This window comes from Centropristis striata, chromosome 19 (genome assembly GCF_030273125.1).
Source record: "Centropristis striata isolate RG_2023a ecotype Rhode Island chromosome 19, C.striata_1.0, whole genome shotgun sequence".
NCBI lineage: Eukaryota > Metazoa > Chordata > Actinopteri > Perciformes > Serranidae > Centropristis > Centropristis striata.
The window spans coordinates 8,525,248-8,548,013 of record NC_081535.1 but is presented as its reverse complement, the minus strand read 5'-3'; the positions used below and the strand labels follow the sequence as shown (position 1 = coordinate 8,548,013).

Below are 22,766 nucleotides of genomic sequence, written 5' to 3'. Positions count from 1 at the left end.
AACGGAATTGGATTTGTGAAACTAAAAGCATTAAAATTACATTTGACAAAGAATGTGTCTTTGTGGAAACAGCACCCTGGTTCAATGGATAATCCACAGACCTCACTGTAAAAACTGACATTAGAAGAGAGAGATATAGTAGCTCCAGTGAAAACAGCTGACAGCAAGATTTGTGGTTTATCCTGAATGATGGAAACATGAAACAGAGACTGCCAGCTGGTCATCACAAAATCTGAGGCTTTCAACAGGGCTGCCCATTACTTTGCTTGGCTGTCATTTTATTTCTTTGGTGAAAGTTTTTTGTGCTGTCTGTCTCTGTGATGAGGGGCAGGTGGTGGGACAGCAGAGGGGCCCACTGCTGCTGGCTGTTTGAGGAAGACTGAAGGGAAGCTTGTCTTTGGAAATGTCAATTAAAGGGTTTGAAATCATTGACAGGTGGAGTGGGTCAGAAAGCAGTGCCTGGATGGGAATTGACAGTTTCACTGAGTCTAATAAGGTATTGGAAATGACAGTTCTGATAGCTCTACCCCATCTGAGCAAGCTTCTGGTAAAGAAATGATCATCTCACTTTTCTTGTGTTTCGTAGCAAGCTGCAGCCCAGGAAAGCTGTTTCTTTTTTCTTCAGTTGGCATACTTCTTCTGTTTGAAATGTGGGTGGTGAAACTTTCACTTACACATCTGAAGGCCTCCATGCTTGTGATGTGGAGACATCTTACAAGCTCTTCAATCCCCTCCAAAGTCCACCAAAAAACGACTGTACTTCCTTTACAGTAGACATGATATAAGGGGATAATGTGAGAAGAGAGATATGTTCAGAAATTCTGACAGGCAATAACAGACACAGCAGAGGTCAATTTTGGATTGCTGTAGTCGTGACTCATACATGGAAATACATATTCAGACAGACATATTTGACAGACGGGCACTTTGCAGTTCTGTTTTTCACTTCACTGAGTTTTTAAATCTCAACCTCAGTGTATAAAATGAGCTGCGGTGACCTCAATGATTATCACAGCCTCATGAAACTTTACAACCACAAACTAGAGAACTTGAGCATTTAGAGGATGTGCAGCTTTCCTAGGTATATTGACAATAAGGGGGTTTCACAGTAGTTTGTAGAACAGAAGTGCTCGTCATCCAATCGCTGAAAATACAGAAATCTCCAAAATGACCAAAGTTATTGAACCCAAATCTCAGCATGGATTCCACTATGTTGTTCCATAGGTCTTGATATATTGATGTGATATTCTGGAGGTTTTCTCTGACCATTTTTATCCATTCTCGATATAAATAAAATAGCATTATTGAGCACCATGTGTGTAGCAAATGGTATCAACCCAAAAATTGCTGCAACAACTTATGGGACACAGTTGAACATGAACTGGACTTCAATAAATAAATAATTCATTCATTAAGTAATTTTTATTAGATATTTTTGACCAGAACAACGTGACACACAGTGCTGAGCTGAATCTCAAATTAATCTTCGGGTTCACAGCTTTCAGATGATATACACCACTTCTATGTGGCATTTATTGTTGACCTGCTATCTCCCCCTAAACATCCACTGCCCACAACCACCAAAAAGGTCTTTGAACAGTAACAGGATAAAAATGTGTGCACATAAGTGTACACATAGTGCATAGTTAGTGATGTTGTAGCTCACTATATTGTGTTACTTTGTTATTCTAGCTGTTAGTTCATGAAAGTGTGTAATGACAGACTCCTTTAAATGAGCAGATTGAGGTTTATCCCTGTCTTTTCTCTTGTAATGTGTGATTTTACCTCTTTTTCTCATTTTCTATGTCAGCTCTCTCAGCAACACTGCCAGCTGTTGTTGGCAAGTTGCAAAAAATTAAGCTGGAGCTCACTGTAAATTAGTCTGTGCCAATTTGGAGGGATCATGTCTTATAGTGACTTTTTTTTAAAAATGTCTATGTCCCTAGTGTTGGAAAATACACGATAGCATTGCAGCAATGGTAACTTTCTATGTATTATGACTCCTTTTCATCCCTCCACCATTACAATTTGTCCATGTTTGTTTTTTTTGTTGCTATTTTATACATATAGTCATGTATAGAAAATGATATCATACACAAGAGATCATTAAGTCATATATCATTGTAAAGGGCAACATAATTTGACCTTTAATCTATAAAAGCAATAGGGACAATTCTGAATGACTATGCAAATACAATAGCGCCATCATAAAGAGCACAAAAATAGGTTTTACATGATACATTACATTAGTTGTAATGGTGGAGGAATGAAAACAGCAGTGATAGCACATAGAGAACTACCATTGCTGCAATGCTATCATGCATTTTCCAACACTATGGCTATAGACCTTTTCTCCAATATGCAATATCTGTAAAATGCAAAATACTTTCAGGAAAACAAACAAACACAAAAAATAATATATAAATAATAAATGCCAAATAGCAGAAATGTATGTATATAATGTTTGTATATGTCTTATTGTTTATATTCTTTATTCTGTTTTTTATATATCTATGTGTCTGTATCTTGAGCTGCTGTGACAACTGAATTTCCCCACTGTGGGATAAATAAAGTCATATCTTATCTTATCTCTTATGTTATAGTATCTACATAAGCTGTATATACTACAGGGTTATGTTAGTGCAAGAGTGCATTGCAGTGCAAAGGAAACTGGAACAAATGCAGGCCTATGTATAATTAGTTACTGTAGACTGGGCTGATTTATGTGCATACATTAGTGAAGAGAGTATTATGTGCACAGTCTGCTGAGACGAAAATATGACTACAACTTTGGAGTGTATCAGAATTGAAATAGCTTGGATAGTAAGGTGTATAGTCACATTGAAATGGATACATTCATACATACATATCTGATACATACACCTCAAAGACTAAGGAAAAGATCATAGATTTCCACAGGTTCAATCCCCCCCTCAGCCAGTGAATACCTGTGGGGTGGACATGGAGGTGGTGCCAAGTTCTAAGTATCTAGGTGTACACCTGGATAATAAGTTGGACTGGTCCCTAAACACAGACGCTCTCTACAAAAAGGGGCAGAGCCGCCTCTTTTTCTTAAGGAAGCTCAGATCTCTTGACATCTGTAGTAAGATGCTGCAGATGTTTTATCAGTCTGTGGTGGTAGTGTGTTGTTTTATGCTGCAGTCTGCTGGGGAGGCAGCATCACACACAGAGATGAAGGCGGTTGGACAGACTGGTCTAAAGAGCTGGTTCTGTGGTTGGAGCCAGGAGGAGGTGGTGGAGACATGCACTGTCAAGATGTTCCAGGCCATCCTGAAATACCCGGACCATCCGCTACACAAAACCTTTATGGACCAAAAAAAACAGCAGTGGACGGCTCCTCTCTCTCCGTTGCAGGACGGAGAGATACAAAAGATCCTTCACTCCTACAGCCATCAGGCTGTCTCATTCTAACAGAGATAACAGACTAACTGAATTTCCCCTCGGGGATAAATAGAGTAATTTTGATTTGATTTGATCTGATTGGATAGTAAGGTGTAGTCACATTGAATGGATACCTGTTGTAATATTAACAACTCTGGAGTCCATCTATTTATCTAAAATACACATGTTTTATTTACAGTAATAACTTTATTTATATATGATATGTAGACAAGCTAAAGTTCAATAATAGGAGCTTTCACAGTGTGCCATTTATGTTTCTAGACCATTTTTAAATTGTGAATTTTCTTTCTACAATGAAAACTATTACTTTTTTTAACTTCATACAAATAGACTGTTTTGTAGTTTTATTATTTATTATTTTTTCTGCTGTTTTGTGTGTATAAATGGTAAAAAAAAAAATTAAAAGAGAGAGAAAAAAGAAGGTATACATTTCCATAGACACTTGTGTCTTTTGTTTGTATTTTGTGTTCCTGGCAGCTTTATACTTTGTTAATTAAAATAAAATGAAAAATCTGACTGATAGACAAATTTGTGTGGAGAAAAAGGAGCCATGCATGCGATGTGAGGACAGACTGAAAGATGCTTAACAGAGACAGAAATGAATGCATATGAAGTTGACAAATTTGAACCAAAATCTCCTGGACTTCAGAGGTCTAATGGTAATATTGTTCCTTTCACTGTGACCAAATGTTCGACAAGAACAACATTGCAGTTTTTGTGCTTTCCAACACAATAAATATGAATACTTCAGTAAAATATGATCATGTAACATTATAACAATGCTTCCTCCATCCCTGCTGTCTACTAAGTGTTTCTTCATCTTTGTGCACGCGCGTGCCTGTGCATCTGCCATTGGGTGTGCGCGCGCATTATAAGAACCCTTTGGTTGCCGTGCGGAGAGAAACTCTAGAGGGGAGGAGGAGATCAGAGGGGGAGAGTCACAGAGATATATGGGAGAGTGACTGACACACAGGAGGAAACTACAGCCGGAGGAGCGGGAAACAAAAGGAGGAGAGCAGTAAAATAATAGCCAGCTTTACGGTTAATTGAGCGCCTGACGTTCAGGTTTGCGGAGATTCAGCGGAAGGAAAAGTTCAGATCCCACGAACCAGCGCGTGGGAGTGGGAAGCAGGATCGTGACTGACTGAGGCTGAAGCTCCACTGTCTGTCTCGTCATGGCAGGTAATTCAGTTTAACAATTACACACAGAAACGCCGCGAACAGGCCGGCGTTTGTTTTTATAAACCCGACTCTGATCCCGCAAGGTTCCGCTAACCCAGCCTAGTGTCAGTAGAGCTAACAAACTTAGCTAGCTGGAGCTAACGGTAGCTAGCTCGCCCATTTGGCCTGTCTGTGCCGGTGTTGTGTCCTAACTGGTTCTCGAGCTATCTGGTGCCCTGACTGTTGTGTGCAGCTGTTTTCTGCCTCATTTAGCAGTTTCCTCACATATTTAATAAACATATACAGTCATGGAAAAAATTATTAGACCATTGTTTTCTTCAAATTCTTGTTCATTTTAATGCCTGGTGCAACTTAAGGTACGTTTGTTTGGACAAATATAATGATAACAAAAATAGCTGAGAATATTTTATTTTAAGAGCTGATATCTAGACATATAATATGATTTTATTGATAATGATTTTGGTTATAATCAATAAAAACATGGAAAATGTCTACATATCAGCTCTTCAATTTAACTTTTATGAGCCATTTCTGTTATTATTATTATATTTGTCCAAACAAATGTACCTTTAGCTGTACCAGGCATTAAAATGAAGAAAAAATGGAAGAAAACAAGGGTGGTCTAATCATGTATTCCATGACTGTACAGGTGATGGTTCATGAACAATTAAATTGTGTCGTAGTGAATTTGAATCCAGCTCTAACTGATCTTGGAAACATTATATTTTCATGCTCATTCTTTTTATGTATAGGTGGCTGTGATGTAATGTTCACTTATACAACAATATTATCCACAGTAAAAGGAGATGCAACCTGGAAATCACCAGTTAAATGTTTATTAAATATGTGACGAATCTGCTAACTGAGGCAACTGCACACACGAGTACGGGAACCAGATAGTCTGGAAACCAGTTAGGACATTACACCGGCTAAAGCTAGCTAGCAAGCTGCTGCTAGCTACCGATAGCTGTTTACCATTATCACCGAGCCGGGACCTTCTTTTCTTTCAAGCTAACGCTGCAAACATAGCTATTCAACACTAACCTATAACGCTTGCGCTTCTCAGACTTGTGCACTGGATTGATAAGATGATAATTCAAGTTATTGAATCTGCTGTTGATGTTGAAGCACATAGCTTGAGGTAAAACTGGCGGTTTTCACTCCAGTGCACACATTTCTCAAACATGCCATGACTGGCTTGACAATCCAGGCTAGCAGGCTAACGTTAGCTCAAACTTTGACATTGGCCACATGCAGGCTAGTAGTCCAGGCCTGCTGCACATTGAACAAGCTGGCAAATATGCAAAAAAGGACTGAAGAGAGCCGCTACTGGGAACATAAATATGCTTTAAAGGAAATATTCTCTCTTCAAACAAGACCTAGATAGTCGAGATATTTTCAGCCCATCGCAACGTTAGCATTTCACATTTCATTCATCAGCTGATGCTTGTGCAATGAATGTAGAGTTATTAAACATTATATGCGTCTGAAGTCCCATGTATCCGATAGAGATTAATGGTCAGTTATTCCTTTAGCATACTGACATATTTAGTACGTGGGATCGGTTTGAGCTTCTCATATTCATTCTGTGATCATTTGTTTCTGAATTACTTCTCCTAATGGTCCCTTAGGAGCAAAAGATAGGCTAAAAAGAGACAAGGCATCTATGGGCTGAAATATGTGCCACCAGAAACTGAATTTGAATTATTTATATTTGAATTTGGTCTGTTTGGGCGGGGAAGTGACTCTGGTCTTTTGGCAGAAGCATTGCACATAACCCTTTTTGTTGAAATCGACTGGCTCAGATTATATGGACATTAAAACACCTTTTTGCTATGTACATTTCCTTCTGCAATGAATGCAGACAATCTCCGAGAGTGCTACATTTTGTCCTGACCGGTACCAAGCCTGTCCTGGCTGTTTGTTTTAACTCATGATTCACCACAGAATACAGGGTGACTCATAAATGTCCTTGATTATTCTGCAGAGCTCTTCCACTACGTGTTATCGACAAATCAGACCAGTTTGCATTGTGTAATAAGAGAAACGATCACGTGTAGAAATATGCGGAATTTAACTAGCTATGTTATGCAATGAGATATCCTGTATGAGAACCTGTTGAGGCAAGTGATGGAGGTCATTATTAAACAAGCTAGCGTGTTTTTTCTTGTTGATGTATTTTTAAACATAGGCCTGAGAGCATCTCCTGCTGGTGTAACAGTTGCCCAGGCTTAAAATAAAAGTTGTTTCAAGACTGCATTCATACTGTAGTAATGTCAGTATTTGTATATATATGATTATTTGCAATCAGGTATTTTTTTGTCCAAGTTAGAGAACCACATTTTCAACTAAGGCTCAAATTAGATTTCTGATTTAATGAATGCATTTACACTCAATGAATTTTAAGATGTTTTTCATAACATGATTAACTCTTTGGCCTCTTATTGTTCACATAGCATGACTCTTCTTGCAAGTAATCTGTGTGCAACAGTTCAGAAATATCCACATCCACTGTGTTTAGTTATAGAGAGATTGCAAGGTTTTATGTCATAACAAAGTAATTTGTCTTTTGAGGCCAGATATAGAGAAGTTGTGAGAGGATATGGGCACATGTATGACTTCACACATTTTTGCAACATGACTGTCCTTCATCTGTTGTTCTAACATCACTTCAATTATCCCACGACACTGTCAGACAGTGGGTTGAAACACAGCACATTGTAGAGGTGCAACTATATAACCTGTATGAGCAAGGAAAGTCCAAACAATCAGTACATTTTTGACATACCACATCATGATGTGAATTATTGCCGAAGCAATCGGTTTCATCATCAGCCATAACTTTGCTGTCTTCGTTCATCTTAACCACTTGTACATCGTAGTTGATGCCCAGCACAATACAGTTAAGATCTGAGAATCATCACGGAGCTTGTAATCAAAATGTAATTTAATGATTGTTTTTTAATCTCTGCAGGACCTGGAGGTGACATGCAGTGGTGCTTCTCTCAGGTGAAAGGAGCCATTGATGACGACGTAGCTGAAGGTATGAGTCTTGCTAAGAACTAGTATTTGTAATCTAAAGCACAGATGGGCAAATGGGGCAAAATGTTATAGGTATTAGGTAATATATAACCGTTTTCAGTGAGTGAGCATATAGCAGCTCTACACTTTCCTTTTGTGTTTCATTCCCACTTGGTCAATGTAGCCTAATTAGGCGACAAACCACGATGCTCCGCATTTTAACTGTGTGATTCCTGCAGTGTTAACTGTAAGGCAACTTTCACATGAAATGCGGTGAAAAAGGCGGTCCTCCCATTCATTTGAGTGAGGAAGAGAATTTGAGCTCAGGCGATGCTGAAAGAAAACGAAGTGGCTTGCTTTGGAAAAGTCGAAAATTGACTCAACTTTGAGAGAATGGCAGCCCAATGTCACGCTGCAGTGATCAACAGCAAGTCAGTGAAAGAGAAACGGTAAACATCCCTGTCTCTCACCGCTGTGGTGAAAAACTTAACACAAGCACAAACCCCCAGTTAGTGTGTTACCCGCAACAAGCACCAGCACACAGTCCCTCCCTCTTTTCTTGTCGAGCTGCTGTGAAATGAATGAAGTGGCCTTCAGGTGCAGTTGGAAATGTTGTTGTTGTTGAAACACTTTTGACGGAATACAATAGTTATGTAATATAAAGTCTACGTGTGATACATTCAGGGTTCCTACGGGTGCTTGAAATCCTTGAAAATGCTTGAATTTAAATGTTGTTTTTTTCAAGGTTTAAAAAGTGCTTGGATTTTGGATAGAGTGCTTGTAAATGCTTGAAATTCTTACTATATTCACCTTGCAATCTGACTATATTAATCTATAGATTATAGATAATCACATGTTCAATGTAAAAAATAAGGAGTAGCCTATCTGAATTGAAGACCATTCCTCCTAAAAGTGTTATACCTTTAAAAGTGTAACACCCTTTTAGTATGTAAGTACTCATCTAAAACATGCAATTTACAACAGGTGTAAGATACTGGAAAAGCTTGAGAATTGACCTTGAAAGTCCTTGAAAAATGCTTGAATTTGACCACTGCTAAAGTGTGCGAACCCTGTACATTGTGGGTAAACAACATGACATTACTCATGTAGGCCATTTAATTGACACTCCCACCCTGTGTGGTCATCTAGATCAGTGATTCCCAACAGGGGGGGCCTGACCCCCCCCCAGGGGGGCACCAAAGATCCACAGGGGGTCATGAAACCCTCTTGATTTTAAGGGATGTAATAAATCTAATGTCTTTAAATATAGATGAGTCAGCATTTAATTCACTAGTGGGACAATAACAACTAAATAAGGGCTACATTAAACATTTGTTTAAATAGAAAAATCGCTTTAGAAAAATAAAGGCTATATCGAGAGAATAAGGACATGTGTAACATCCCTCCTGCAGTATGCACAGGTAACCTCACCTAGCGGTAACCTCACCTAGCGGTAACCTCACCTAGCGGTAACCTCACCTAACAACAGAAACACAGAGCTAATGGAAAAATGGCGAAGCGTCAGGGAGACAAAAATGCTGAATATCTCAAAAAGGAAAAGAGACTGTACCATGAAAGTCACATTGACTTCGGCTTCATAGAAGCAATGGACAATGGGGGGGTCGCCAAAGTTTCCAATGGTAAAAATGTGGGTACCTCAAGAAAAAGGTTGGGAAACACTGATCTAGATGACAAGCTAGAGAAAGTGTGAGGTTTACTCTGTAAAATACATTTTTCTATGGTGCCACTACATTCTGCTTTCTAATTCCTTTATTGGAGCTTTGTGTTACGGTGGTTCTAATGCAAACAAACTACTTCCTCTTGCTGCTTCACATTAAAAGCTTTTTGCTGGCAAGCCTAGTACCAGAGAAAGCCCCTTTTTTTTTTACATAAAGTGCAGCCTTATTTATCATTGAGGTTAGTGACTGACTGCTAAGCCTCGCATCGATTAACATTGAATCAAAACACAAAATATGGCCACTTTATTTTCAGAGCAGTTTTTAGTATATCAGAAAGGAATGGTACATGAAAAACCAGGCGTGGTGAGCTGGGTAGATGAAGAGCCTCAGACAACAGGTGCCATCTGTGCTTTGCCTACATCATGGACTCAGATTTTGGTTGCACATGGTGTGATGCAGGTGCCCCAACTATAGGGAAATTCAGCAGCCGCACCTTCAGCAGGCCAGATGCCCTTGTAATGGACAGAAGCTCACAGATGCTAAATTATATTTCCACAAGTGTGAAGGCTTATCAGACACTGTACAGCAGTTAATGCTCCTATCAGACAGGGTTTCTGGGCGGTTTCTAAATGGTACAATTAGCACAATGCTATACCTTCTTCATGTTGTAAGGTATTTTACCTTGAATTCGTGCTTCCACATGTATTTGACTGTCCCGTGCCATGCGTTGCTGGGTAAAGTTGCATCGAATTACACTCAGTTGCCAGTTTATATTTATATATAGGCACACCTAGCTCAGAAAGGTGAAAGGTGTTGCTGTTTTATTTACCCCTACTGTTGTAAATGGGGTGCACAAAATAATGGAAACCTATATCAGTAAAATGTACAACAGCACAAACTACATCTTCCAAAACACAGTGCTGCTATTGGTCTTTCTGTTAAATTATGGCTGCATTATGGTTCCAACCAGAGCAGGGGCCTCCCTCTCTACCTTTTTTTTTTTTTTTTAAAAAAGAGCATCTTCTCTCCTAGCACCACATAATAATTCTACTCCTTAAAGAATTGTCACTAGCACTTATTGATGCATTAATAGCTCTTATTGCACTATACCTTGATTGTTTGCTTTTATTCTTCCTGTAAGTCGCTTTGGATAAAAGCGTCTGCTGAATGACTAAATGTAAATGTAAGAGATTCTCCTCAAGCACCCACGGATTGAGTCTCCATAGTCTAACAATGGCATAGCCTTCACTGCTGAGAAGTGTTCAAATCTAAGGTTGAATCAAATCGTGGCCTTAAATGTGACAGTACAATTGAATCGTGGATTTGGTTTCGTGACACCCCTGTTTTGAGAGAGTATGTATGTATGTAAGAATATGTAGTTTCTCTTGATTGTATACAGATGTTTCAATGGGGGCACCGACACATATCAGGTATTGTTTATCATTTTGTGTGTAAAGTTTTCATTAATCTCCCAAATAAGTAAAATAAATTACATTGGATCACAGCACACATTGTCTACAGTCATGAGAACAAACCAAAGAACAAAATGGCCATGCAGCTGGAATCCAAAGAATGGCATCATGCGTTACTGTAAGACTGTAAAGTTTGGTTCATGATGTTCTTCAGCAGTCTGGCATGTTTCAGCCCTTTAACACATTCCAACCGTGGACTCACTGACAGAAAACTGGTGCACTATCCTCTCCTTTTATGCAGCATCCACATATAGATGGTAACTTCCATTAGCCATCAATAAGTAATGCAGGGTAGTTGCTTTGCAGTTGCTTTCTTTTTACACCTGTGATTGGAATTCTTCATTATTTTATACATTTTATAGGTTGAATTAAGGGGGGGAAATGATGATCGTTGCTGATGGCAGGGGAAAAATAATTATTAGTTACTGCCATAATAGTTTTAAGTATTTCCTGTTAAGTACATGGTTCGTATTGGTGCTTTAAATCGTTGAAAATGCTTGAATTTTCATGTTGAATTTCAAGGTTTGAAAAGTGTTTGGATTTTGGATTAAGTGCTTGTAAATGCTTGAAATTCTTACTGTATTTTTCTTGTAATCTGACTATAGATAACCGCATTTTCAATGGAAAAAAACCCCAAACTGAAAAGCCTATAGCCTATTTGAAATGAAGACCGCTCCGCCTTCATCTTCTTGTTTCTGAGATGTTTCTTGTTGCTCTACCCTGTATCTTCCTACTGCAGGGAGTTTTTCTAATTCCTAGTGGATGTGAGGGTCCTGAAGTAGGCCTATTTGTGGGGCTTTCCTCCTAGTTTGGGTCGTGTATAGTTCCACCAGCTGCTGGTTGATGATTTTTGTGACCTTACTTTTGCTCCTAGCCCCTAGATTCCCATACCAGTATGTTTTATGAGATTAGCAAACTACTTTTTAGTTGTTAAAAGTGTAATACCATTGCTGGTGGTATGGTTAAGTGAAATGACCCCTTTTAGTTAGCCTGGGTATACCCATACTGCCTTGCACGCTCGATTTCATTTCGAACTGCGAAAGGGTCTGGAAACTATGGCCGTTTCTTAGCCCTGTTTTAGGGATCCAATCACAGAACCGGGAGGGACGGCAAGATGACGCGTACTACTCGACAGATGGAAACTTGTAGTTTTCTTACGGATCCAACATGGCTGCAGCAGACTCAAAACTCTCTTTCGATCTAGCTGTAGATGCCATTTTAAATAGTTTAGAGCGAAAGTTGATCTTAAAGGAAGAACAACGTTTGACTTTACACTCCTGTTTCACCACGGTAAAGGATGTTTTAGCCGTGCTTCTGACAGGATTTGGCAAAAGCCTAATCTACCAACTAGCCCCGCTACCGCTCACTGCTGTAACGCCAGTGATCTTGCAACACAGCCGGTAGACTGTGAGCTTAAACTACAGAGCAGCCAGAGTCAGAACATGCTGCAGAAAAACGTTGCAGAAGCAGAATTGAGCATTTTAGTCCTAAAGTAGAGATGGGCTAGTCTGGCTATGTAAACATCAATTTCTGTCGCTCTACATACGTCATCTGGTATAACTGATATGATTGGCTAAGAGCTACGTACAGACGCTTTTGATAGACATTGGTAGCGCCCAATAAAACGGCTCTGGAGGATCGTAAACCACGCCTCCTCGATGGAGAAATGAATAGCTCGTGTCCAGACTAGATCTCATTTGTGATATAGTCTGGCGTTAGCCAGGCTATCTTTTGATATCGAAATACTCATTAAAACATGCCATTTACAACCGTTGAAAGGTACTGGAAAAGCTTGAAAATGGACCTTGAAAGTCCTTGAAAAGTGCTTGAATTTGACCACTGAAAAAGTGTACAAACCCTGTAAGTAGCCTTGCCAGTTGTTCAAATATATTATTCTCCTACTTCTGGCCTGAGGGAGGACCACAGACACAAAGACCTCCTACTACAACCTTTTGCAGCATTGTCTTTCTGCTCCAGTGGGTAACAAAGGGTTAAATAAGAGTGTATGTCTATGTCAGTGAGTTTCAGTTTATAAAGCAACATTCTACTGCTGGGGGAAACCTATAACGCTGCTGAAGTAAGGGGGGTAGAGGAGAGGGTAAAACTAGGTTAATGATCATTTTCCGTCTGCTCTACATGCTCTGACATCCTTCTGCGTCCTGGCCATCTAATGCACTCTGATTCCAGCACAGAGAAATCTAAGATCACATGTGCAAATTTAAATACTGTCATGTTTGCGTTTTGTTTTCTTGCAGCGGACATCATATCCACAGTTGAGTTTAACCACACAGGGGAGCTGCTAGCCACAGGAGACAAGGGCGGTCGAGTTGTCATTTTCCAGCAGGAAATAGAGGTACAGCTGCAAATTTGTCTTTATTCCCAAAAATTAATTTAAAAAAAAGTAATAAAAGATTAAAACTAAATATTTCTTAAATTGGCGATAAGCATTATATTCAAAAGTAGCTGTCATGTTTTATATGATGTGTCTTTTTAGAAATGAAACTCATCAAATGTAGAACAGAAAGGTCGTCACCGGCTTATTTTGGTCTAACATCTGCTCTTTTCATCTTTGTCTAATATTTCACCCGGCTCCCAGCAGAATAAGAATCAGCCTCAGTTCCGGAGCGAATACAATGTTTACAGCACTTTCCAGAGCCATGAGCCCGAGTTCGACTACTTGAAGAGTTTGGAAATAGAAGAGAAGATCAACAAGATCCGCTGGCTGCCTCAAAAGAATGCCGCTCAGTTCCTGTTGTCAACTAATGGTAACTTTGTCATTTTAATTTGATTCAATTTCAGTGACTACCCAGGTATTTGACAGCCATCTCTTGTGACAATAAAACCATTTTAAAAGAGAAAAGAAATAAAGACCCTTTAACACTTCATATCAAGAACTGGAATAAAAAAAATTGAAAACATAATAGAAATTGAATTTGTAAGATAACAAAATTCCCAGGAAAGTGTTATCTTGAAACACAATATCCAGGCTTCCCTTACTTTACATGGATATCCTGTATAAGATATATATCACAGTCCTCTCATAGAGGAATGATGGCTCTGCACAAAACGTTTGTTACTATGACTTATGGGCAGGTCAAGTATAGTTTAAGTATTTTTACACTTTAATTCGTGCAAAAAGGCATGAACTAAACTATATATTAAGTTATCAGAATTATGTAACCTTGGATTAAAAACATACCTTTTAGCCAACAGCAGAGAAAATATTTCACATCTGGAAAAAATCCATTTAATTCCCTTTTTCTTTAACCCCTTTGAAATGTAACCAGTGTGACCAACATATCCATGTAGTTTGATCCTGTCACTATATGCTAAGAGTCTAGATTTGTCATTGGTGCTTTTGGTGTTGACATCGTTCTTCTTCTTTATGACAGATAAGACAATCAAGTTGTGGAAAATCAGTGAACGGGACAAGAGACCAGAGGGCTATAATCTCAAAGAGGAGGATGGACGCTATAAAGACCCCAACACTATCGCATCACTGCGGGTCAGTCCTTGCATCAAACACAACCTGAGTTTATTTCAAGAGGTGGAATTACTCTGACCGACCAGTGTTTCCATCTGGAACTCAAAATAATCCCAGCACATTTATTTGATACGTGATACATTGAGGGAGCAGTGCGGCCCAGTTTAGCAGGTTTGCTTTGTGAGGTAATGTGGACTTGTCAGGTTCCCTGCCCTGTAGTTATACTGAAGGCTACAGTTGATGAAATCTATTCAAAAACCCACACAGGTTATTTGGCTACACTTATTCTAACAGGTTTTAGGTTGAACTTAGGTAAAACTAAGCTGGCAGTTTGCTGAGATCACCAAATTATGTATTCAAAAGAATCATATAAGAATATGTTTTCTTGTCCTAACATGAACAGGTGTGACAAAAACTACCTGAGTCATCTAACAGGATTAACAAAATGTTAGTCAAGCACTGTCTTTTATGCTAACACAGTCAAACAAAAATACTGACAACACCTTTGTGGGTGTAACATCGTGTGGTGGTTTTAACTGTGGCTGCTGTTTACTTATCAACGTGCATCTACATGGGTAACGGCTTTTTATGATGTACAAGATATAAATGGTTGTGTGTCTGACGTGGAAGAGGAGCAGATTTCTGGTTTGACCCAGGGCTGCTGCTGGCCTTCAGCCCAATGAGACCCCCTGTGTGTGGTTTGTGCTGGCTGAATGTGAGCTGTTGTCCATCTTCTGAACTGCGGCCTCCTCCTGCTGCAGCGGGCAGTGAGGCAGCAGGACTGCAGTATGCGCTAGCTAGTTAATTCTTGTCTCCTTTGTTGTCTCAAACTGTACATTTATCAGTTTCAGAGCCTCATATATTGCTTTTTTCAAGTTTCTGTAACTGTCATATATCTTGTTGACCTGTCTGAGCATGGTTTCCATGGGAACACAGCCGCTGAGGCTCTCGTCCCTGTTTGTCACTCAGCCCGAGGAGAGAATTCTGTACTCCTGCTGTTGTTAATTTAGTAGTCAGGACTTAGCGAGTGATTGGCGTCCTGTCACTGTTCCACTCACTCATCCTCCCAGTCGAGGGAGCGTGGCCAACCGTTTGACTTCAGTGCAGCTGACTGCTTCGTGGTGCATCCTAAAAGTCTGATGCAGGAGCAATATGTACAAAACAGAAACTCTATAAATTTTCAGATCTAAATCCCATTAATTCCAAATCTAACTTGGATGCAGGAGTATTATTAGTTTATTTAAAAGGATCCTCATTAGCTGATACCAAGAAGACAGCTAGTCTTCCTGGGGTCCAGACAATAATATTTAATAGAGCACAACAGGCATTACAATCTCAAGTCAATATAAAAATGAAAGAAAAAAGAATAAGAAAGCATTATATAGTCATGTATCACATAGCCCAACCACACTCAAAGAAGATGATATATTAAGATATTAAACATGGGTGTGTTAGGAGTCAGGAAGAGCTAATGGTTTGGCTTCCTTTTCTGCTGCTAACGGCTTAGATAACTGCAGCTTGCAGCCGGTGCAGTTGCTCTGCAAGCTAATGTTTGGACTCCTGTCAGAATCATGCACCTTCTGGGCGCATAGTTATCATGGTGTTCAGCCAAAAAGCTGACAATTTACACTTGCATGTTGGCACAAAATTTAAAGAAAGACAAGTCGGTGTTATTAATAAAGCCTAAGATAAATCACAAACTTGCCTCAAGGGGCTTTAGAATCTGTACAGCATACAACAAACTCTGCTTATTCAAAGTAAGGGTCCAAGGACAAAGTATTAAAAAGCAAATCCTTGTGTTAAACTCACATTTGATAGATGACTGATTAAATTGGTGGAAACACTTAATACTCCCTACTGCATACTGTGTGAAACATTGGCTACATACGCAAGTAATGAAAGTCTAATAGAAGCTTTGTGACACACTAGAAATGTGCTTCAAGTTTCTATTTATGAAAAATCTCATTGTGTAAATATGTGTTTGTTCTCCCCTCAGGTACCAGTTTTAATACCCATGGACCTCATGGTAGAAGCCAGTCCTCGGAGGGTGTTTGCCAACGCTCACACCTACCATATCAACTCTATCTCCGTCAACAGTGACAACGAGACTTACCTGTCTGCAGATGATCTCCGCATCAACCTCTGGCACCTTGAGATCACCGACCGCAGCTTCAGTATCCTTAAATGTGTTTTTGCCCGTTTACCTGACCAATCAATAGAACTCCTCTCAATATAAGAGCATCTGATCAGTATCTGATAGTGAAGAGCAAAAAAAGTTTTTATATATATATATATATATATATATATATATATATATATATATATATATAAAATCATGCATACTTAGAACCAAGGTTATTATAGTTGACTAAAACTAACAAAATGACGAAAACTAGAATTGAAAAAACATTTTTGTTAACTGAAATAAGAATAAAATGAGTTTAAAAAAAAAAAAACGATAACTAACTGAAACTGCATTCTGTGGTTCCAAAACTAACTAAAACTATCTCAAATTATAGTGAAAATGTCCTTCGTTTTCATCTTTGTCTTTTTTTCATACATAAACGTTTTTGGTTGATATGAAATCTATTTCATCTATTTCGTTTTATGACTTAATAAACTTATTAGGGCTGAGATGGATCAGACAAAGGAAATAAAGGCAATGTTTATTGTGACTTTTTTAATCTGGCATCCAACAAATACATTTTACTCATACTCATTCAAACTGAATTTGAAAACAAAAAATTATAACGAAATTGAAACTAATAAAAAATCCCAAACTATTATAACCTTGCTTAGAACCAGGCGAGTCGTCCTCCTAATCACTCTAAAGGTTCATTCCTTAATCCTCTGTCCTCCAGACATTGTTGACATTAAACCGGCCAACATGGAGGAGCTAACGGAGGTGATCACAGCAGCAGAGTTCCACCCTCATCAGTGTAACACTTTCGTCTACAGCAGCAGCAAAGGAACCATCCGTTTGTGTGACATGAGGGCTTCAGCGCTGTGTGACAAGCACTCCAAATGTGAGTCTCCTTTGGTCACTTTTAATTACCATTCCTCGACAGGTGGCTTCAGTACTGGATTCATTAAGATACAGGGCTCGTGCTTGAAATCCTTGAAAATGCTTGAATTAAAACATTTTTATTTTTTTTATTTTGTATTTTCAAGGTTTGAAAAGTGCTTGGATTTTGGATAAAGTGCTTGTAAATGTTTGAAATTCTTACTGTATTTCTCTTGCAAATCTGACTATATGTAATGTGAAATGTAAAAATGTAAAAAAAAGGATAAGCTTAACTGAAATGACCGTTCCTCCTAAAAGTGTAATACCATCGCTGTTGGTATGGTTAAGTGAAATCTCCCCCTTTTAGTATGTAAGTACTCATCTAAAACATGCAATTTACAACAGGTGTAAGGTACTGGAAAAGCTTGAAAATTTACCTTGAAAGTCCTTGAAAAATGCTTGAATTTGACCACTGCTAAAGTGTACGAACCCTGAAGATAAGCCCCCTGATTTCTAGTGAACTACACAAACTTCATCTCTTATAGTATGTTTAAAGAAAAGAGGGGTTACCCATTTTCAAACAACTGAGTATACACACGCAGCAGGGAGTAAAACTCATTATCACAGCGTCATGGTTGTTATGCACACAACTTGCTTGACACCAGTAAAATTACTGTTTTGATGCAAATTTGTATGTGGTGGGTATTTGTCAGCTCTAGCAAGCTAATCTGACATATATTCTAATGAAAACGGCAACTCTTAGCAGTGATGACATTTACCTCTGCCAGTGGGTTCAAAAGCGGAGTGCCTTAAAGATATGTAAACATATCAAAACAAGCAATTAAAATTGAATCACTATATTAAAAATTCAGTTTGATATGCAGTTATGCTGCAGCCGAAACACAAGACAACTCATAGTTGCTGTTTTTTATAGTAACACTAAATGCTTTATGGCTTGGGAGGTCAGCAGACAGAAAAAAAGTGACCAAGGTTTGTTTCAGTGAACAGAGCAACAAGCAACAATCGTAGATGTGTGAAACTGAACCTGAATCGATGGCACATTCACTGTGTGGCATGTTTCTATGACCAAATGTAAAAAAAAAAAAAAAAAGTTTTTTTGGAGTGGTGTGCCCCTTTCTCTACATCATTCGGCTCACATGACCATTAAATTACCTGCAACCTTTTTTCATTTGTTCACCGTTATAAACCTCAACTATCGGCTCATATTATTTTGAAAATGTTAAATAGCATATTTATTTAGCAAATTGTTAAGGTTTCACCAGATCATTAAATGCCCTGAGCTAAAATCTGTTCTCTGAGCGAAGAGGGAGATAATATTTTGGATAATAACAAACATTTTCCACCAATTACCTTTGTGAATTGTGCATAGAAAACACTTCTCATGTTGTTCTCTGTCAATCTGGTTTGTTTTCACCCACCCGTATACAAGCACATCTTACTAATGACGCTAGGAAACCTGTCCATGCTGCAGTCGGACTGTATTTTATCTAATGTTTGCATCATCTTCCTTTCTCTTGTCCAGTGTTTGAGGAGCCAGAAGATCCCAGTAACCGCTCCTTCTTCTCTGAGATCATATCCTCCATCTCAGATGTAAAGTTTAGCCACAACGGACGCTACATGATGACCAGAGACTACTTGTCTGTTAAGATCTGGGATCTGAACATGGAAAACAGGCCAGTGGAGACCTATCAGGTAAGAATGACAGATCAAACAGAACAACAGTCTGCTGTGTTACACAAGTGGAAACGGGTTATAATTAGCGCTAAATGAACATCATTTGTAGAGCTCACAGAGTGTAGAGCTGAAGGCACACTGACTATCTCCATTTCCTCTGTGCTTTAAGAGTCTCTTGTTAGTGATATTGTAATATTGTAATACCAATAGCCTTAGAGACAGTGGGTTATTTTTAGTGCAGCAAATGTTTTTACCAGACTGATTAAGATGTGAGTTTGAAGTCGGCTTCATGCATCAGACCACTTGGATTGAACCTAAAACAAAAGTTCACTGGTCTCTAAAATCACTGGAGCTTGTAGGCTTAACATTTTCATTATGGGGAAAGAATGCGGCCTTGTTTAGTCTAGGGTCTGAATAAAGTTAACAATGTTCAAAAACTCAGACGATGTATTGTCTCAGCAAAATGACAAGAAGGTATTATGTATTTGGAATTGTCCATGTGATATTTTCACACTGTATATGGACACTAAATATCAGTTTGTTCTCATCTCAAATTTTACTCTGTTGCCAAATAGCATTTATTCCTAAATGGAATTTCGTGCTGAAGATGTCTTGGCTGTCAAATACAGGTGAATTAGGTTGTGCCAGTCTTTGGTAACCTGTGAATGAGACAACCGCATTCCTCCAAAGTCATAGACTGCACCCTTTTTAAAGGAAAATAAAAAAGCAACTGTTGAAGAAAGGACTGTTTCCCCCCCCTTAAACCAATGCCACACCTTTTTGAATCTCACCTTGTAATTCCACATAGTGACCACTTGGAGGCACCATAGACGCATTGTTTTCTGCTGCACACTGGCCTGTTTATAGACAAGTTTATTCCATTGTGACAAGCTTCTAGATTATATGATGCGCACATACTAACATGCTAACAGTGAATGTGTTAGTCTTTAGGTAGCCTTTTCACACCTGCCTCTGATCATTACAGGTTCATGAGTACCTGAGGAGCAAGCTGTGTTCGCTGTATGAGAACGACTGCATCTTTGACAAGTTTGAATGCTGCTGGAATGGAAATGACAGGTGAGGACATCCGGGGGGCAAATAAAACAATGCCTTGTGAAACGTCTTAAAGGGACAGTTCACCCCATAATCAAAAAATGTGTATTTTACCTCTCACCTGAACTGCTATATATCAATCTAGATTGTTTGGTGAGAGTTGCTGAATGTTAAAAATATGTATTTTTGATTTTGGGGTGAACTGTGGCTTAAAGTAGCTCTGTCTTTGTTTACATTATTGATGCTGCCTATCTTTCTAATTTGTTGTAAATGATAGTGCTTGCATGAGATTTCAAAGTGTTGATTGCAAGACCTGCATTCTACTTCACACACACACACACACACGCACGCACACACACACACACACACATACATACATACATACTCTCCCCGCTGATTACAACTTCTTTTTGATCAATAAATTCAGCTCTTTGGCATTCAAGCTAAGAAAAAACACCTAATTTAGAAGTGTTTATACGTTTGAAGTTTCTTTTTATGTCCACTGCATACCAATTGTGCATTGATGTTAAGGCTACCACTCTGATTTTAACTGAAACTGGGGATGCACCAATCCAATACTTGCCAGCACTTTTGTTGACTCAATAACAGATGTGTGAAGGTACTGTTGCGCTAGTTTTTTGATTGTGATTTGATGTTTATATTTTGTTCATGTATTACGCTGTTTAAATGTTTTACACTGGAATTTTAGTTCCTTTGCGAGATTTGACCAATTTGTTGCTGCATTTAAAACCCATTTTTAAACAAGTTTCTGGTGCACACTTTGTTTTAATAACAATTCAGTACGTTTATATCTGTATTAATTTGTTAAGCGTTAAGTAGTCGTTATCTGCTGTTACCCAATGCCTGGGTAATAATATCAGGACTAAAAAAGTTTGATTGGTGCATCCCTAAAATTAGGACTGGGCGATATGGACCAAAAGTCATATCCTGATATATTAAGGCTGAATATCGTTATACGATGTAGATCCTGATATTTTTATCGCAAAGTGAGAGCAAATGTTCAGTCAAAGCCAGATATGACATGCCACAAGTTGTTTTATTGAAACCGTTTATTTAAGTGAACATAAATACTGTATAACAGGAGTACTTAAAAAAAAAAAGTGCACATTTAAATAAAAAATAAAAACTTATAAAAATGGCCTATGAAGTAAAATAGGCCAATCTTTTTCCAAAATAAATATATTTAAATGAGAAAAGAATAACGAACATTTGATCACAAAAAAAAAAAATGAGAAAAGAATAACGAACATTACAAAAGAACTAAATATGACAAACCCTAGTAAGGGTATCATTTATACATAAAGAGAGGGGGGAAAAGAACTATATTGATATATGCGATATGGTCTAATTGCATATCACTTTTAAAAATATATCGATATATTTTTTTATATCACCCAGCCCGACTTAAAATGTAAACATCTTTTAATAATGGACATTGTTTCAAGATTGTTTGTGTTGTTCTCATTTGCCCCCCCATCAGTGTGGTTATGACTGGCTCATACAACAACTTCTTCCGGATGTTTGACCGCGGCCAGAGGCGGGATGTAACCCTGGAGGCCTCCCGAGAAAACAGCAAGCCCATGCAGGTCCTAAAGCCTCGCAAAGTGTGCGCAGGCGGCAAGCGCAAGAAGGATGAAATCAGCGTGGACAGTTTGGACTTCAACAAGAAGATCCTTCACACTGCCTGGCACCCCCAGGACAACATCATCGCAGTGGCAACGACCAACAACCTCTACATATTCCAGGATAAAGTGAATTAACACCGGGGTTAGGTTATGTGAGATCTGGTGCGGGTGACGTCATGTGTACTACCCCGCAGCCTCATCCAGGGTGATCCGCTGTAATGCAGACAACCAGCATCCCTGTCCGTCGCTACTGGGTGACCAGACTTTGCCACTTTGTTCTAGATGTGGACAGAGGAAGCCTCGCTCTTGCCCATCATCAGCCTGTCTGTGGCAGAGTTAACACCTGCCTTGTTGTTTAAGTGATGTTGTGCCAATTTTTTTCCCCCCCTTTTTGGTATGGCTTTTTTTTTGCCAGCCCACTTGCCCTTTTCTTCCCTGGGGTGACATGGGTAAACAGTTTAATTTCCTTAAAATTCTGAATACAGACACACTTATTTTTATAACTTTCCCCCCCAATGGCTCTGTGGTAGAAAATGAAAAAACACTTATTTAGTATGTCCCCTTATTGTCCTGTGCCATTGTAGTGTTTATTTTTCTAAGAAAAAAATTGCCAGTCTTTTTTTTGTGTGTATACACCTTTTATTAATTCATCCGTTATACTGTCATAGTATTCTTTGAATCTCTTCACATGTCTCCCCTCGTTCATTAAACCACGCATACTCATCAGTCACAAACGTATGCTCACAGTTTTCTTTACGCACTTGCTGCTCTGTACAGGACAGCGACACCTCAGCGGTTGCCTCGAGGAGTTTGAAAACGACAGTGTTTTTTCACAGATTTGAAAGCCCGGCCCAGTGAGGAGTTGTCCCGCTCACTGTTGTGTTTCTCAGGCTCTGGGTGGTCAAATAGGTCCAGACTCCAGAAAAAGATTTTCTCGTGTATTGGCTCTGTCTTGACATCTTTGTGCAACGGTTCCTCTTCCTCCTTTTGTTTGTGTTCGACAATAGTCAGGTATAAGAGATAGCCTATTCAAAGATAATTATTATGATTGTCATATTTATATTAAAAAAAAAGTCAAAACGTCACCAGATTTGTTCCGTCCTATTT

At 38.8% G+C, this 22,766-nt stretch overlaps 1 protein-coding gene across 2 annotated transcripts; it reads left to right on the top strand.

The window, feature by feature from the left end:
• The first annotated feature begins 4,346 nt into the window (after positions 1–4,346).
• Positions 4,347–22,744, top strand: ppp2r2ab (protein phosphatase 2, regulatory subunit B, alpha b). Of its 2 annotated transcripts, none has more exons than XM_059357968.1 (10): positions 4,347–4,605; positions 7,580–7,648; positions 13,033–13,130; positions 13,377–13,542; positions 14,170–14,282; positions 16,258–16,435; positions 17,123–17,287; positions 18,809–18,978; positions 19,946–20,037; positions 21,515–22,744. In XM_059357968.1, the coding sequence occupies exons 1-10, from the start codon at positions 4,599–4,601 to the stop codon at positions 21,792–21,794; spliced, it is 1,338 nt and encodes a 445-aa protein (XP_059213951.1). In that variant the 5' UTR covers positions 4,347–4,598; the 3' UTR covers positions 21,795–22,744. The 2 variants fall into 2 exon arrangements, with proteins under 2 accessions (XP_059213951.1, XP_059213950.1); XM_059357967.1 differs by having other exon boundaries at positions 13,374–13,542.
• The last annotated feature ends 22 nt before the right edge of the window (positions 22,745–22,766 follow it).

Bases quoted from the DNA above. Each gene is read 5' to 3' on its own strand.
- ppp2r2ab (XM_059357967.1), top strand. The intron at 14,283-16,257 runs GTCAGTCCTTGC...TTCTCCCCTCAG, and splicing joins ACACTATCGCATCACTGCGG to GTACCAGTTTTAATACCCAT. The intron at 17,288-18,808 runs GTGAGTCTCCTT...TCTCTTGTCCAG, and splicing joins GTGTGACAAGCACTCCAAAT to TGTTTGAGGAGCCAGAAGAT.